At 38.8% G+C, this 18,163-nt stretch overlaps 1 protein-coding gene across 2 annotated transcripts in view; it reads right to left on the bottom strand.

Moving 5' to 3' along the window:
* The window catches only part of shprh (SNF2 histone linker PHD RING helicase), a 69,499-nt gene that overhangs the window by 3,055 nt on the left and 48,281 nt on the right, over nt 1-18,163 (bottom strand). For both annotated transcript variants that reach the window (XM_061924511.1, XM_072911928.1), the window contains exons 18-28: nt 18,004-18,146; nt 17,761-17,934; nt 17,626-17,688; nt 15,332-15,557; nt 15,135-15,272; nt 10,266-10,367; nt 10,116-10,187; nt 9,855-10,043; nt 5,572-5,664; nt 5,235-5,500; nt 1,303-1,383 (exon numbers count right to left, since the gene is read on the bottom strand). In XM_061924511.1, coding sequence (XP_061780495.1) covers nt 1,303-1,383; nt 5,235-5,500; nt 5,572-5,664; nt 9,855-10,043; nt 10,116-10,187; nt 10,266-10,367; nt 15,135-15,272; nt 15,332-15,557; nt 17,626-17,688; nt 17,761-17,934; nt 18,004-18,146 — 1,547 coding nt within the window. The remainder of the gene's footprint in view (nt 1-1,302; nt 1,384-5,234; nt 5,501-5,571; nt 5,665-9,854; nt 10,044-10,115; nt 10,188-10,265; nt 10,368-15,134; nt 15,273-15,331; nt 15,558-17,625; nt 17,689-17,760; nt 17,935-18,003; nt 18,147-18,163) is intronic.

Raw genomic sequence — 18,163 nt, 5'->3', positions numbered from 1 at the left:
TGTTGTATGTGATATATGACATCTATTACATTGTTGTATGTGATATATGACATCCATTACATTGTTGTATGTGATATATGACATTTATTACGTTGTTGTATGTGATATACTGTATGACATCTATTACGTTGTTGTATGTGATATATGACATCTATTACATTGTTGTATGTGATATATGACATCCATTACATTGTTGCATGTGATAAATGACATTTATTACGTTGTTGTATGTGATATACTGTATGACATCTTTTACGTTGTTGTATGTGATATATGACATCTATTACGTTGTTGTATGTGATTTATGACATCTATTACATTGTTGTATGTGATATATGACATCTATTACATTGTTGTATGTGATATATAACATCTATTATGTTGTTGTATGTGATATATGACATCCATTACATTGTTGTATGTGATATATGACATCTATTACATTGTTGTATGTGATATATGACATCTATTACGTTGTTGTATGTGATATATGACATCTATTACATTGTTGTATGTGATATATGACATCTATTACGTTGTTGTATGTGATATATGACATCCATTACGTTGTTATATGTGATATATGACATCCAATACATTGTTATATGTGATATATGACATCCATTACATTGTTGTATGTGATATATGACATCTATTACATTGTTGTATGTGATATATGACATCTATTACATTGTTGTATGTGATATATGACATCTATTACGTTGTTGTATGTGATATATGACATCCATTACATTGTTATATGTGATATATGACATCCATTACATTGTTGTATGTGATATTTGACATCCATTACGTTGTTATATGTGATATATGACATCCATTACATTGTTGTATGTGATATATGACATCTATTACATTGTTGTATGTGATATATGACATCTATTACATTGTTGTATGTGATATATGACATCTATTACATTGTTGTATGTGATATATGACATCTATTACATTGGACAAGTGCACATTTACAGCATGTATGTCAAAAGGACACAATAGGACACACACACACACACACACACACACACACACACACACACACACACACACACACACACACACACACACACACACACACACACACACACACACACACACACACACACACACACACAGACTTATAACAAGCACAATTGTGTAAAGTCCAGCATGAAGGCTAGATTCACATCCACAACACCATGTGACACTTAGTGAAAACTACTTTGGAAAAAAAGCATGAGTTATTGAAGCAAAGACAAACAATGAACATGAATTATTATTAATTAATCTGAATATGGCGCCCACCTCTTCTCTGCAGTCTTGAGCATAGCCTGCATTCTCTCCTCAATGGTGGACTTGATGAGGAACCTGTGCACAAACGTGGGCCTGGGAGGAGCACAGATGGAAAACTTTGACACCTTCAACTTTGTGACCCCTGTGCTAGGCTATAGGCTAACTAGGAGCTAGCAGCTACACAACAGCTAGGCACACAAAAGCTAGACATACGTAATAAACATTGGAACATTTAAAAAAATAGCACATTTGTCAATATAAACAACTTTCAAATAATTATAGTTGCATTTTACTTACACATACAAAGTCTCCCAAGCAGAAGCGTGTTAGAAAGTACCCAGGAACAAACGTGTCCGCATCATTCATCTTACTGCGTCCTGATGTTAACTTCATGAATTATTGTGACCACTAGTAGGTAACACCAAAAAAATATTTAAACTTAAAGACAGCTTAAGTCTATTCCAGACAATAATAATGAATATGTCAGTCATTTTCATACCTACTTTTTCTGTTTGACTCATTTCACTTGATCAAACCTTTTCTAACATTCCACAATACAAAAAAAACAAAAGTATGAATGATTCCTGCTGTTATCGGATCGGATCAATATCGCTATCGGCCAATATTTAAGATTCCAATATTGGTTTCGGATCGGAAGTGAAAAAGTTGTATTGGTACACCCTTATTTAAAATTGGAAAGTTGGCATGAAATCTGCAGGCTTGTTAGACAAAATATATTATCAAAATTATTTAATACTATATGAAATAATTTTAATTATTTAATATATGAAATAATTACAATTATTAAATAATTGTAATAATTTTAAAATTATTAATATATTATATTAATAATATAATGAATATATATAAATATATTTATTAATATAATCCTGTATAATATATTTATATATATATATATATAATCCCTTATCATATTAATAAGGGATTATATTAACCCTTATTAATATAACCCATATTAATAAGCGTTACTATGGATTAACCCTTATTAATCCACATTAATAAGGGTTTTATGTAGAGAAAAAAAACACACTTTCTTTTGTATTTTCATGCGATGTAAAAATATTCCTTATATCAAATATAAATACAAAATTTAAATATTTAACATTAAAATAAAATATAGGTTAAAAAAAACGTTTTTTTTCAATAAAATTAAGAAAATAATTACAATATATAATAAAGCGGTATTTTCCCTCATTTATCCAGGAAAAGAGTGTGGAACATCCATGATGTAGCGCAAGCCTGGGCAAATATTTTAACTCGGGGGGCCAAATTTAGAGAAAAAAATGTGTATGGGGCGGTATATTTATCTATGTATATATATATATACATACATATACACACACCCGCACTATTATACATGTGTAATCTGTGAAAATCTGCTATACAGTATGTGTGTTTGGGTCCTATTTTTAGGAGCACTAATACAAAACCTCACAATAATGTCTGATTGAAAGCTAAAAACGTTATGGACCGACCGCCTTAAAAGACGGAATGGAATTTTACATTCTATTACTGAATGAGACACCCAGAATGTACATGAAAATAAAGAATGTGGGATTTACAATATTAACTATGAAGGATAAAACACTGAATATTGACAACATATGAACGTCACACCCCCTCTCCATCCACATATTTTACAATCAAGCCAAACACAACAAAAATGCAACAAAAATTAGTGAAATATGAATGTGAAGGGTGAAAAAAAAAACACCTACAATCTGATATATGTGATATATCACTAAGTTTTAGAACTTTGTAGTAAAAATCTCCTTCCGCGTCTGTCCCTGACACCCACATTTCAGGCTCTGGAAACACTCTGTGGAAACTGTTGGAATAATTGTTTGTAAGTTATCACAAAAGAAACGTGGTATTATGAATGCTGTCTTTCGAGGCCTAACAAGAGGAAGAAGGCTCGTGAAACGCCACTGTGATTTCAACACGGACAGATGGCAGGATCTGCTCAACTCCCAGAGGAACTCTCTTTGAAGTGTTAAACGAACTCTCTTTGAAGTATTTCACAAACTCTCTTCCAACTATTTGGTAACTGAAGTCAACGCTATTTACGACCCGCTGCCCTCTTGAAGTCCCTGTGGTCAGGAGACGGGAGGGGTTATCCATTGTCCTCCAACACCTGCCCCAGCTGGATCCAGGAAGAGCCTAAGCCCAAGAAATCTTCTTCTTGGACTTCAAAGCGACCGAAAACAATGACTCTTTTACACACTTACCATTCCTGCTGTGACATATGTTGGTGCGTGAACATGGAACATCTGAATTAAAAGAGGAGACGAAAACCTTCTTCGTCAGAGCGTGGTGCAGGACTGTGCAGAGAGTGCAGCGGCCATGTCTCTCCTCAATATTGAGTCCAAATTGAATTCTGTCTCTGTTTGATTCCTTGCCTTTTGTCTTGTTTAATAGATGTCCTGTGTTTGAACGTGACAGAAACACTCTGTGGAAACACTCCCCACCCACACTGCTTGGTGCCTCGTCTGAGCTGCTGTGACTTAGATGACCATAGTAACTAATTACATTACCATAGTAACTAATTAGATGACCATAGTAACTAATTAGATGACCATAGTAACTAATTAGATGACCATAGTAACTAGTATATCATGCAAAAGCACAGATTTTTGCCATTGAAAGACTTAGTATAGTTGAAGACTTACGGTCATTATAAAACATGAGTGCACATCATAATGGCAGCTACACTTTCCTTCTTAAAGGGGAACATTATCACCAGACCTATGTAAGCGTCAATATATACCTTGATGTTGCAGAAAAAAGACCATATATTTTTTTAACCGATTTCCGAACTCTAAATGGGTGAATTTTGGCGAATTAAACGCCTTTCTAATATTCGCTCTCGGAGCGATGACGTCACAACGTTTTCTCAAACACAGAGTCAAATCAGCTCTGTTATTTTACGTTTTTTTCGACTGTTTTCCGTACCTTGGAGACATTATGCCTCGTCGGTGTGTTGTCGGAGGGTGTAACAACACGAACAGGGACGGATTCAAGTTGCACCAGTGGCCCAAAGATGCCAAAGTGGCAAGAAATTGGACGTTTGTTCCGCACACTTTACCGACGAAAGCTATGCTACGACAGAGATGGCAAGAATGTGTGGATATCCTGCGACACTCAAAGCAGATGCATTTCCAACGATAAAGTCAAAGAAATCTGCCGCCAGACCCCCAGGAAAAGAGAGCGGATGAGGGTATGTCTACAGAATATATTAATTGGTGAAAACTGGGCTGTCTGCACTCTCAAAGTGCATGTTGTTGCCAAATGTATATCATATGCTGTAAACCTAGTTCTTAGTTGTTAGTTTCCTTTAATGCCAAACAAACACATACCAATCGTTGGTTAGAAGGCGATCGCCGAATTCGTCCTCGCTTTCTCCCGTGTCGTTTTCGTCGGTTTCGCTTGCATACGGTTCAAACCGATATGGCTCAATAGCTTCAGTTTCTTCTTCAATTTTGTTTTCGCTACCTGCCTCCACACTAGAACCATCCGTTTCAATACATTCGTAATCTGTTGAATCGCTTAAGCCGCTGAAATCCGAGTCTGAATCCGAGCTAATGTCGCTATAGCTTGCTGTTCTATGCGCCATGTTTGTTTGTGTCGGCATCACTATGTGACGTCACAGGAAAATGGACGGGTGTTTATAACGATGGTTAAAATCAGGCACTTTGAAGCTTTTTTTAGGGATATTGCGTGATGGGTAAAATTTTGAAAAAAACTTTGAAAAATAAAATAAGCCACTGGGAACTGATTTTTAATGGTTTTAACCCTTCTGAAATTGTGATAATGTTCCCCTTTAAAGATCTAAAAAAAATATTTGGGGATGTCCGGCGGGCCAGATTGAAACGCTTAATGCGGCCCCCGGGCCTTAATCTGCCCAGGTCTGATCTAGCGCTTACTTGGTTTGTCCAATGCGGTGCACGCGTCCGATGGCCTGCAGCTCGTGCGCGGGGTTGAGAATGGGTTCCACCAGCAGCACGTGCGTGGCCTCGATGATGTTGAGGCCGTTGGAGCCCGTGTGCAGAGGGAGCAGGAGGATGTTGATGTTCTTCTCGTACTTGAAGGAGCTCAGGTTCTCCTGGAATTTGTGGATGCCGTTGATCTGCGAGAACTCCATGTTGTTGTCGAACAGCGCCTTGGCGATGATGTCCAGGACGCTCTGCCACTGCGGAGGGAGGAGAGGCGAGTCGGTCACGGCCAGACCTTTCAGACGTGGCCGTGGCTGAAAGAGGTTACCGTGGAGAAGACCAGACACTTGGCTCCAGGATCGCTCACTTGGATCTTCTTCAGGGTTCTCACCACGGCTTCCACCTTGGTCGAGTGGCTCCCCTGAGAGGGACAGGAACAGCTCGGTAAAGTTCGGAATGGAAAACTACTTTTATTATCCAGCAAAGGGATTCAAGTTTTGGATATTTTGGTACTTTTCACAACTTTTGCCTGCATGGAAAGGCAAATAAATGATGTACCACACCGAAGTGAACTGTACTGCCTGGTGGAAACACAGCTTTATCCAGGGTTGTACGGTATACCAGTACTACAAAAGCCAAAACCAGTGAAGTTGTCACATTGTGTAAATGGTTAATTAAAAGAGAATACAATGATTTGCAATAAGGTGCAGATATAAATAAATAAATAGATTACTGTACAGATAAATATATTGCACTTTTGCATATGCATCCACGTTTATGGATGTATGTTATATTGTCTTTATATCATACTTGCCAACCTTGAGACCTCCGATTTCGGGGGGTGGGGCCGTGGTCGGGGGTGGGGCGGGGGGCGTGGTTGGGGGCGTGGTTAAGATAGATATATAAGAAATACTTGACTTTCAGTGAATTCTAGCTATATATATATATATATATATATATATATATATATATATATATATATATATATATATATATATATATACATACATACATACATACATACAGGTAAAAGCCAGTAAATTAGAATATTTTGAAAAACTTGATTTATTTCAGTAATTGCATTCAAAAGGTGTAACTTGTACATTATATTTATTCATTGCACACAGACTGATGCATTCAAATGTTTATTTCATTTAATTTTGATGATTTGAAGTGGCAACAAATGAAAATCCAAAATTCCGTGTGTCACAAAATTAGAATATTGTGTAAGGCTAATACAAAAAAGGGATTTTTAGAAATGTTGGCCAACTGAAAAGTATGAAAATGAAAAATATGAGCATGTACAATACTCAATACTTGGTTGGAGCTCCTTTTGCCTCAATTACTGCGTTAATGCGGCGTGGCATGGAGTCGATGAGTTTCTGGCACTGCTCAGGTGTTATGAGAGCCCAGGTTGCTCTGATAGTGGCCTTCAACTCTTCTGCGTTTTTGGGTCTGGCATTCTGCATCTTCCTTTTCACAATACCCCACAGATTTTCTATGGGGCTAAGGTCAGGGGAGTTGGCGGGCCAATTTAGAACAGAAATACCATGGTCCGTAAACCAGGCACGGGTAGATTTTGCGCTGTGTGCAGGCGCCAAGTCCTGTTGGAACTTGAAATCTCCATCTCCATAGAGCAGGTCAGCAGCAGGAAGCATGAAGTGCTCTAAAACTTGCTGGTAGACGGCTGCGTTGACCCTGGATCTCAGGAAACAGAGTGGACCGACACCAGCAGATGACATGGCACCCCAAACCATCACTGATGGTGGAAACTTTACACTAGACTTCAGGCAACGTGGATCCTGTGCCTCTCCTGTCTTCCTCCAGACTCTGGGACCTCGATTTCCAAAGGAAATGCAAAATTTGCTTTCGTCAGAAAACATGACTTTGGACCACTCAGCAGCAGTCCAGCTGGTGTCGGTCCACTCTGTTTCCTGAGATCCAGGGTCAACGCAGCCGTCTACCAGCAAGTTTTAGAGCACTTCATGCTTCCTGCTGCTGACCTGCTCTATGGAGATGGAGATTTCAAGTTCCAACAGGACTTGGCGCCTGCACACAGCGCAAAATCTACCCGTGCCTGGTTTACGGACTATGGTATTTCTGTTCTAAATTGGCCCGCCAACTCCCCTGACCGTAGCCCCGTAGAAAATCTGTGGGGTATTGTGAAAAGGAAGATGCAGAATGCCAGACCCAAAAACGCAGAAGAGTTGAAGGCCACTATCAGAGCAACCTGGGCTCTCATAACACCTGAGCAGTGCCAGAAACTCATCGACTCCATGCCACGCCGCATTAACGCAGTAATTGAGGCAAAAGGAGCTCCAACCAAGTATTGAGTATTGTACATGCTCATATTTTTCATTTTCATACTTTTCAGTTGGCCAACATTTCTAAAAATCCCTTTTTTGTATTAGCCTTAAGTAATATTCTAATTTTGTGACACACGGAATTTTGGATTTTCATTTGTTGCCACTTCAAATCATCAAAATTAAATGAAATAAACATTTGAATGCATCAGTCTGTGTGCAATGAATAAATATAATGTACAAGTTACACCTTTTGAATGCAATTACTGAAATAAATCAAGTTTTTCAAAATATTCTAATTTACTGGCTTTTACCTGTATATATATATATATATATATATATAAATAAAATAAATAAATCCTTGAATTTCAGTGTTCATTTACAAACTACAACTCACAAACACTTTAGAGTTAGGCTCCACCATCAGAATGTGTACTTAAACTTATAAAGATCACATGGATATTATTCAGTGAGTTGATTCACCAAAACTAACCTGTTATACAGGAGGAAAAAGCACACAGGACGTTTCAATTGTTCACAGACTGGTCGCGCTCATCAGAATGACAAGACACTTCCGGTCTGCAGGTGATAGCATTCAATTGGGAAGAAACGCCCTACTGCCCCCTACTGACCAATGTGAATACTGATAAATGTGTAATGACAGCTCCAAAAACGAATTCAAGCCACAAAATAAAATAAAATAAATAAATCAACACAAAAATGTGACACATTATGGGTGGGTCACATATGCATGTACAGTAGATGGCAGTATTGTCCTGTTTAAAAGTGTCACAACATTGCTGTTTACAGCAGACGAACTGCTTTACGGTAGACGCTGTTGTTGTGTGTTGTCAACACGTCACTCAGGTCCGCATGGAGCTGGAGGCCACGCCCCCTCCAGCTCCGCCTGAATTTCGGGAAGGTTTTCGGGAGAAAATTTGTCCCGGGAGGTTTTCGGGAGAGGCGCTGAATTTCGGTAGTCTCCCGGAAAATCCGGGAGGGTTGGCAAGTATGCTTTATATTCCAGCCAGTTAATCCGTTTTTGGGGGGGAATTGAGGGGATTATTATGATGCGTTCAAGAGTCTTGTTACAGAACCTGGAGATTCTGCTACGGAGGCCGCGGAACCTCTTTCTCTAGTCCAGCAGTGAAAAAAGTCCTCGGTGGGGGTGGGAGGAGTTTATACAGATTTTCTGAGCCCTGGTCTGGCAGCGGCTTTTTTTAAACCAAAGAAGCACCATTACATGTTATGTAGACCACAAGGAAGTGTTTTTGTCAGAATAATTGTATCTAAGTTATCACGAAACTTTGTGTTGCCACGAGTTCCCGGCGAGCAGACAAAAGCCGTCTTTGATCCTACCAATCAAAAGGCTTGTAAAACTCCACTGTGTAGGATGGGAAGCGACATGAAGGTGTCGGTTTCTTTGATGTATTGTAATCCACAGGAAGATTTTGTCTTGACCCGAGATCTACAAAGCGGAGAGGAAGCAGGACCTGACCCGCCTCCAGGCACCTTTCCTTTGAACTGTTTTGTAACCAAAGGCACGGCTGTTTACGACCCCCCGTCCTTTAGAAACAGCTGTTGCCATGTAATCAGTGAAGTGAAGTGAAGTGAATTATATTTATATAGCGCTTTTTCTCTAGTGACTCAAAGTGCTTTACATAGTGAAACCCAATATCTAAGTTACATTTAAACCAGTGTGGGTGGCACTGGGAGCAGGTGGGTAAAGTGTCTTGCCCAAGGACACAACGGCAGTGACTGGGATGGCAGAAGCAGGGATCGAACCTGCAACCCTCAAGTTGCTGGCACGGCCGCTCTACCAACCGAGCTATATAGGGAAAGTCCAAATCAAAGAGGAGGCGTACAATCTTTCGTCAGAGCGTGGCGGAAGACTGTACAAAGAGTACATCCCAGACGTTTCTCCTCAATGAGCGAAATTGAATTCTGTCTCTGTTTAATTCCTTGCTTCTTGTCTGTTTAATAGATGTCATCAGTGTTTGAACCTGACAGTTTTACATTTAGAAAAAAATTACAAAATATGACCCTTTTAATGCACCCTATAATCAGGTGCGCCTTTTGTATGAAAATAAACCTGACTAGACCCGCTCATTGGTGATGTGCCTTATAATCCGGTGCGCCCTATGGTCCGGAAAATACGGTACTAAACTAGTAGCAGTTGGGTTATTTTTGGTACGCTTGTGGAAACACAACACAATTCTGAAACATAAACTGAGCACTAACGCTCGGTGCGAAGTGTGCAGGCATTACTTTTTGCACAGTTTCGTTATTTTTGACAGCGGGAACCGACCTTAACGGGCATGTCCTGGTCCAGGCTGGACGACTCGGCGGTGAACACGTAGGAGATCTCGGCGTGCGATGTGGTCTGCCTGCAAATGGCGCACTTGATGGCGCGGCGCCGAGAGCCCATGCTGTACTGCTCCAGGATGATGGCGATGCACTGGTTGCAGAAGCAGTGGCCGCAGGTCAGCACCGCCCACTGACAGGCCAAAAACAACACGCGTCAATAACACGTCACATGACTTTTCACCCGTGATTTGACGACACTCACCTCCTGTCCCAGCGGACGAGCGCAGATGGGACACGGCTCTGGGTTCAGGCCGCCGGTGGACTTGTCCTGGGACTAGCTCCAGGAGATTATTGTCACAGGTCAACAAAAAGCACGCGAGAAGGCTGCGACCTGTGTGTGGGAATGAGCTACCTTCTCCAGGTTTGTGAGGTACAAAAACTGTCCCAGCTTCTTCTGGAGCTGAGACTTTGCCACCGCTTGGTCGTTGAGGAGCTTCACTCTGTTCTGCTCCACCTGCCGGGAGAAACCAACAGTCGTGCAAATTAGAAAAAAATAAACCCCCTAGAAACTGGTACTAGAGAGGTCAATGGTAGCTACTACAGCAGGGGCGTCAAAACTTTTTGACTGGGGGGCCGCATTGGGCTTAAAAAATTTGGTCGCGGCCCAAAAGTGAACTCGTATTTTTTTGTGATAGAGTGATTGGAGCACATACTTGTTGGTCACAAAAAACATTCATGAAGTTTGCTTCTTTTATGAATTTATTATGGCTCTACTGAAAATGTGAGGGTCAAAAGTATACATACAGCAATGTTAATATTTGCTTACATGTCCCTTGGCAAGTTTACCTGCAATAAGGCGCTTTTGGTAGCCACCCACAAGCTTCTGCTTGAAATTTTGACCACTCCTCTTGACAAAATTCAGCTAAATGTGTACTGTATTTATGTTATTCACATGTGAATAATGCTGTATAATAGACTGTATTTATATTATTCACATGTGAATAATGCTGTATAATAGACTGTATTTATATTATTCACATGTGAATAATGCTGTATAATAGACTGTATTTATGTTATTCACATGTGAATAATGCTGTATAATAGACTGTATTTATATTATTCACATGTGAATAATGCTGTATAATAGACTGTATTTATGTTATTCACATGTGAATAATGCTGTATAATAGACTGTATTTATATTATTCACATGTGAATAATGCTGTATAATAGACTGTATTTATATTATTCACATGTGAATAATGCTGTATAATAGACTGTATTTGTTATTCACGTGTGAATAATGCCGTATAATAGACTGTATTTATGTTTTTCACATGTGAATAATGCTGTATAATACTGTATTTATGTTATTCACATGTGAATAATGCTGTATAATAGACTGTATTTATATTATTCACATGTGAATAATGCTGTATAATAGACTGTATTTATGTTATTCACCTGTGAATAATTATGTATAGTAGACTGTATTTATATTATCACATGTGAATAATGCCGTATAATAGACTGTATTTATGTTTTTCACATGTGAATAATGCTGTATAATAGACTGTATTTATGTTATTCACGTGTGAATAATGCCATATAATAGACTGTATTTATGTTTTTCACATGTGAATAATGCTGTATAATACTGTATTTATGTTATTCACATGTGAATAATGCTGTATAATAGATTGTATTTATATTATTCGCATGTGAATAATGCTGTACAATAGACTGTATTTATGTTATTCACATGTGAATAATGCTGTATAATAGACCGTATTTGTTATTCACATGTGAATAATGCCATATAATAGACTGTATTTATGTTTTTCACATGTGAATAATGCTGTATAATACTGTATTTATGTTATTCACATGTGAATAATGCTGTATAATAGACTGTATTTATGTTATTCACATGTGAATAATGCTGTATAATAGACTGTATTTATGTTATTCACATGTGAATAATGCTGTATAATAGACTGTATTTATATTATTCACATGTAAAAAAAAATACCTAAGTGTTTATTATCTATTGTGAGCGAACTATGGTGCTGAATTTCCCCCAGGGATCAATAAATTATTTTCTATTCTATTTTACTGAAAATGTGAGCAAATGTGCTGGGTCAAAAGTATACATAGAGCAATGTTAATATTTGCTTACATGTCCCTTGGCAAGTTTACCTGCAATAAGGCACTTTTGGTAGCCATCCACAAGCTTCTGCTTGAATTTCTGACCACTAAATTGGTGCAGTTCAGCTAAATGTGTTGCTTTTCTGACATGGACTTGTTTCTTCAGCATTGTCCACACGTTTAAGTCAGGACTTTGGGAAGGCCATTCTAAAAACCTTCATTCTAGCCTGATTTAACCATTCCTTTACCACTTTTGACGTGTCCTGTTGGAACACCCAACTGTGCCCAAGACCCAACCTCCGGGCTGATGATTTTAGCTTGTCCTGAAGAATCTGGAGGTAATCCTCCTTTTTCATTGTCCCATTTACTCTCTGTAAAGCAGCAGTTCCATTGGCAGCAAAACAGGCCCAGAGTATAGTACTACCACCACCATGCTTGACGGTAGGTATGGTGTTCCTGGGATTAAAGGCCTCACCTTTTCTCCTCCAAACATATTGCTGGGTATTGTGGCCAAACAACTCGATGTTTGTTTCATCTGACCACAGAACTTTCCTCCAGCAAGTCTTATCTTTGTCCATGTGATCATCAGCAAACTTTAGACGAGCCTTAAGGTGTGGCTTCTGGAGCAAGCGCTTCCTTCTTGCATGGTAGCCTCTCAAAACACGCTTGACTGTGGACACTGACACCTGTGTTCCAGCAGCTTCCAATTCATTGCAGACCTGCTTTTTTGGTGGTTCTCGGTTGACTCTTGATCATCCTGACCAATTTTCTCTCAGCAGTAAGTGATAGCTTGGGTTTTCTTCCTGATCGTGGCAGTGACAAAACTGTGCCATGCACTTCATACTTAGGAACAATTGTCTGCACGGTTGCTCTTGGGACCTTAAGCTGCTTTGAAATGGCTCCAAGTGACTTTCCTGACTTGTTCAAGTCAATGATTCGTTTTTTCAGATCCGTGTTGAGTTCCTTTGACTTTCCCATTGTTTGTAACCGAGTTTAATGACTGCATCAAATGAGCCCTGTTTAAATGGGCTCAGAGAAGTCAACAGGTGTCGTCAATCATAATCACTCACATGAAGTTAAGAAGCCATGCCATGAAGCTACTTTGATTTGATTGTAACTGTTAGAATAATTGTTTCTAAATTATCACAAAAACTTTGTTACATTGAATGTCTGGTGAGACGCCAAAACCTACCAAGAGTAAGGCTCGTAAAACTCCACTGTGTATGGGGGGGGGGAGCAAGATGAAGGTGTTCCTGTGTTCTTTCATGTATGGTGATCAACAAAAAGATATTGTCCTAACCCAAGGACTTCAAAGCGGAGAGATGACAGGGTCTGCCCAATTTCCAGACGACCTCTTTTTGAAGTATTTCACAAACTCCTTTTGAACTATTTTATGGACCTTTTTTTGAACTATTTTACGAACTCTTTTTGAACTGACCTTTTCTGTGAATTGTTTACGACCTTTTCTGTGAACTTTTTGCGACCTTTGTCCTTTGGAAACAGTGGTGGCCATGTGGGTCCAAAATAAAAGAAGGAGGCGTGCAATCTTTTGGCAGAGTGTGCTGAGATACTGTGCAAGGGTACAGTGTACAGACGACTCTCCTCAATATTGAGTCCAAATTGAATTCTGTCTCTGTTTAATTCTTTGCCTCTTGTCTTGTTTAATAGATGTCATCTGTGTTTGAACCTGACAGTAACTTTTCCTACATCACCAAAATTGATCATGTATGTTGGTGTATGTATACCGTATTTTTCGCACTATTAGCCGCACCTAAAAACCACAAATTTACTCAAAAGCTGACAGTGCGGCTTATAACCCGGTGCGCTTTATATATGGATTAATATTAAGATTCATTTTCATAAAGTTTCAATCTCGCAACTACGGTAAACAGCCGCCATCTTTTTTCCCCGTAGAAGAGGAAGTGCTTCTTCTTCTACGCAAGCAACCGCCAAGGTAAGCACCCGCCCCCATAGAAGAGGAAGCGCTTCTTCTTCTACTGTAAGCAACCACCCGCCCCCGTAGAAGAAGAAGAAGAGCGCGGATATTACGTTTCATTTCCTTTGTGTGTTTACATCTGTAAAGACCACAAAATGGCTCCTACTAAGCGACAGGTTTCCGGTTCATGAAAAGACGCAATCTCTCCATCCGCACACGGACTATTATTTCACAGCAACTGCCTAAAGACTTTCAAGAAAAGCTGGCTACTTTCCGTGCATATTGTAAAAACAAGATAGCTGAAAAAAAGATCCGGCCAGAGAACATTATCAACATGGACGAGGTTCCACTGACTTTTGATATTCCTGTGAACCGCACTGTGGATACAACGGGAGCACGTATGGTGAATATTCGCACCACAGGGAATGAGAAGTCATCCTTCACTGTGGTTCTAGCTTGCCATGCTAATGGCCAGAAACTTCCACCCATGGTGATATTCAAAAGGAAGACCTTGCCAAAAGAGACCTTTCCAGCCGGCGTCATCATAAAAGCTAACTCGAAGGGATGGATGGATGAAGAAAAGATGAGCGAGTGGTTAAGGTAAGTTTAAGTTTACGCGAAGAGGCCGGGTGGCTTTTTTCACGCAGCTCCGTCCATGTTGATATACGACTCCATGCGCGCCCACATCACGCTGGTTTTTAATATATTATTAAAGTTTGACTGACCTATCTGACTGTTTTTTTGACATTCCCTTTAGCGCAGTTAGATGCGGCTTATAACACGGGGCGGCTTATAGGTGGACAAAGTTTTGAAATATGCCGTTCATTGAAGGCGCGGCTTATAACCCAGGGCGGCTTATGGTGCGGAAAATACGGTACTTTTGACCCAGCAGATTTGCTCACATTTTCAGTAGGCCCATAATAAATTCATAAAAGAAGCAAACTTCATGAATGTTTTTTGTGACCAACAAGTATGTGCTCCAATCACTACATCACAAAAAAATAAGAGTTGTAGAAATGATTGTAAAGTCAAGACAGCCATGACATGATGTTCTTTACAAGTGTATGTACACTTTTGACCACCACTGTACATATGAAGACTACACATATATATGAGTACATATGATTATAATAATATAATGTGTATATGATGAATAAGTACTATAAGAGCCACTAGGGGGCAGTGTGGTGGTCGTACCTCATGCGGCTCAATGATGTGCAGCAGCTTTGGCTTGGGCTCGTCGGGAAGACGCACGCGTAGCCTCTCGGTGGCCATTCCCAGCTCATCTATCGCCGACACGTGATTCCGCAGAACCATCCAGTACTCGTGCAACACCTGAGCAAACCGACTTGGTTACACGCCACACCTTGATAAGGAGCGACCACGATGCAGACCTTGTACTCCTTCTTCCAGGTCTCAAAGAGTTCCATGAAGGTGTTTCCCTCCTCCACCAGCTCCGGGTCCATGCGCTTGGCCTTGGCGAAGGACAGGATGGCCTTCAGCGTGCGCTCCGTCTCGCTGGCCGCCCACAGACCCCTGCTGGTGGTGGGCAGGCGGTCGTCCACCAGTCCCTCTTCATCCTCGATCATCTCCTCAAAGATGGCCGTCTGACATTTCACCCTGCCGAGAAATTGGCTCTGTTCCATTAGAGATGCTCCAGCAGCAGCTGCCATTAAGGCTGCAACAACCATTCATCCATCACAAACAAACTAGAATTTATATTCTGTTGCTTCGATTAATCGCTTAATATTGAAATGTATCAAATCTGAACCGCATTACAAGAGGTAAAACAAGTTAAGGGATGGTAAAATAAGGTCAATTAAAAGGTAATTGAAGGTAAAAATAAAAGTAACTAGAAGGTAAAAGAATGAGATAAAAGATAAAATAAGTAAAGAGGTAAAAGAAGGCAAGGAAAAGGGTAAATAGAAAGTTAAACAAGGTAAATAGAAGGTAAAAGTAGTAAATAAAAGGGTAAAATAAGGTAAACGAAAGCTAAAAGTAAATAAAAGGCAAAAGGTAAATGGAAGGTTAAAAAAGGTAAAAACTGTAAATAAGGTAAAATTAAAAATAGGGTAGATAAGAAGGTAAAAAAAATGAATATGAAATGTAAAAGAAGATAAGACAAGGTAAATAGAGGGGAAATTAAAAGTTTAAAAAAATATGGAAGGTAAAAGAAGATAAAACAAGGTAAGACGGTCAAAGAAAGAATATAAAAGGTAAACACAAGTAAAAATAAGTTAAATGGAAGGTAAAATAAGTTACATAGAAGGTAAAATAGGGTAAATAAAAGGTAAAATATGTTAAATAGAAGGTAAAATAGAGTAAATAGAAGGTTAAACAAGGTAAATAGAAGGGAAATAATAGGTAAAAAAAAGGAATATGGAAGGTAAAAGAAGATAAAACAAGGTAAGATGTCAAAGAAAGAAAGTAAAAATAGGGTAAATAAAAGTAAAAATAGGATAAATAGAAGGTAAACTAAGGTAAATAGAAGATAAAATAAGTCAAATAGAAGGTCAAATAGAAGGTAAAATAGGGTAAATAGAAGATTGAACAAGGTAAATAGAAGGTAAAAGTAGTAAATAAAAAGGTGAAATAAGGTAAATGAAAGTTTAAAAAAGCAAATAAAAGACAAAAGGTAAATAGAAGGTTTAAAAAGGTAAAAAGGGTAGATTTAAGGTCAAATTAAAAATTGGGTAAATAAAATGGTAAAAAAAAAAATTAATACAAAATGTAAAAGAAGATAAAACAAGGTAAATAGAGGGGAAATAAAAGGTAAAAAAAAGGAATATGGAAGGTAAAAGAAGATAAAACAAGGTAAAACGTCAAAAAAAGAATATAAAAGATAAATAAAAGTAAAAATGGGGTAAATAGAAGGTAAAAATAGGTAAACAGAAGGTAAAATAGGGTAAATAGAAGGTAAAATAGGGTAAATAAAAGGTAAAATAAGTTAAATAGAAGGTAAAATAGGGTAAATAGAAGGTTAAACGAGGTACCGGTAAATAGAACGTAAAAGTAGTAAATAAAAAGTAAAATAAGGTAAATGAATGTTAAAAAAAAGTTAATAAAAGACAAAAGGTAAATAGAAGGTTAAAAAAGGTAAAAAGGGTAAATATAAAGTAAAATTTAAAAAAGGTAAATGAAAAGGTAAAAAAAATAATACAAAATGTAAAGGAAGATAAAACAAGGTACATAGAAGGGAAATAAAAAGTAAAAAAAAATAAAAAAAATATGGAAGGTAAAAGAAGATAAAACAAGGCAAGACAGTCAAAGAAAAAAAGTAAAAATAGGGTAAATAAAAGGTAAAATAAGTTAAATAGAAGGTAAAATAAGGTAAATAGAAGGTAAAATGAGTTAAATAGAGTAAATAGAAGCTAAAATAGGGTAAATAGAAGGTAAAAATAAGTTAAATTGAGTAAATAGAAGGTAAACTAAGTTAAATAGAAGGTAAAATAAGGTAAATAAAAGATAAAAGACGTAAAATAGAAGGTCAAAGAAGGTAAAAGGTAAAAAAAAGAAATGTAGAAGGTAAATCAAGGTAAAAGCCGGTCAAAGGTCAATTTAAGGTAATGAAGGTTTTGGCAAGTTATTCGATTACTGGATTAATCAAACAAGCTAATCGACAGATTACTCAATTACAAAAATAATCAATAGCTGCAGCCTTCATTGGCATGACCAAGTTTTTACTTACGTGTGCGAGAAGAGTTTGGATTCATAATCGGTGAAAAGCTCGTCAGCTTTGCAAAACACGCAGCTGGAAAGTGAAAAGGAAACGAGGTCACAGTCCAAAACCTGCTGAGTGGACATATTTCATTTGCAGCCTCACTTATTAAGCGGCAGTCGCGTCGGCCGCAGGTGACACGCGATGGCCTCGTCAATCACCTTCTTGGACATGGGACCTTCCAGGCTCTTCACAGCCTCCCGCACCATCTTCTGGGACTTGGTCAGGTCCTCCATCTGAGTGGTGAGCAGGAACTGCAGGCCGCTGCCGTCACGGAACCTGCCGGAAGTCAGAATTCCCTCTCACCATAGCGTGAAAAAACCACCCGAGTGTTAGGGAGGCGCTTACTTGTCAGCCATGGAGAGTTTGTGTTCTTGCTGCTTGTAGCTGGACGTCAACTCGTTCTTCACGCGGCCCACCAGGTCCTCGTCTGTGGAGCAGCGGATCGCCCGCTGAACCACTTCTAGCCACCAGAGGGAGCTCAGTTTAACCTTCACAAAATAACAGA

The sequence above is a fragment of the Nerophis lumbriciformis genome, linkage group LG29 (assembly GCF_033978685.3).
Source record: "Nerophis lumbriciformis linkage group LG29, RoL_Nlum_v2.1, whole genome shotgun sequence".
NCBI classification, from domain to species: Eukaryota; Metazoa; Chordata; class Actinopteri; order Syngnathiformes; family Syngnathidae; genus Nerophis; species Nerophis lumbriciformis.
Note: the sequence above shows the minus strand (reverse complement) of the source record. Positions and strands in the feature narration are given on the sequence as shown.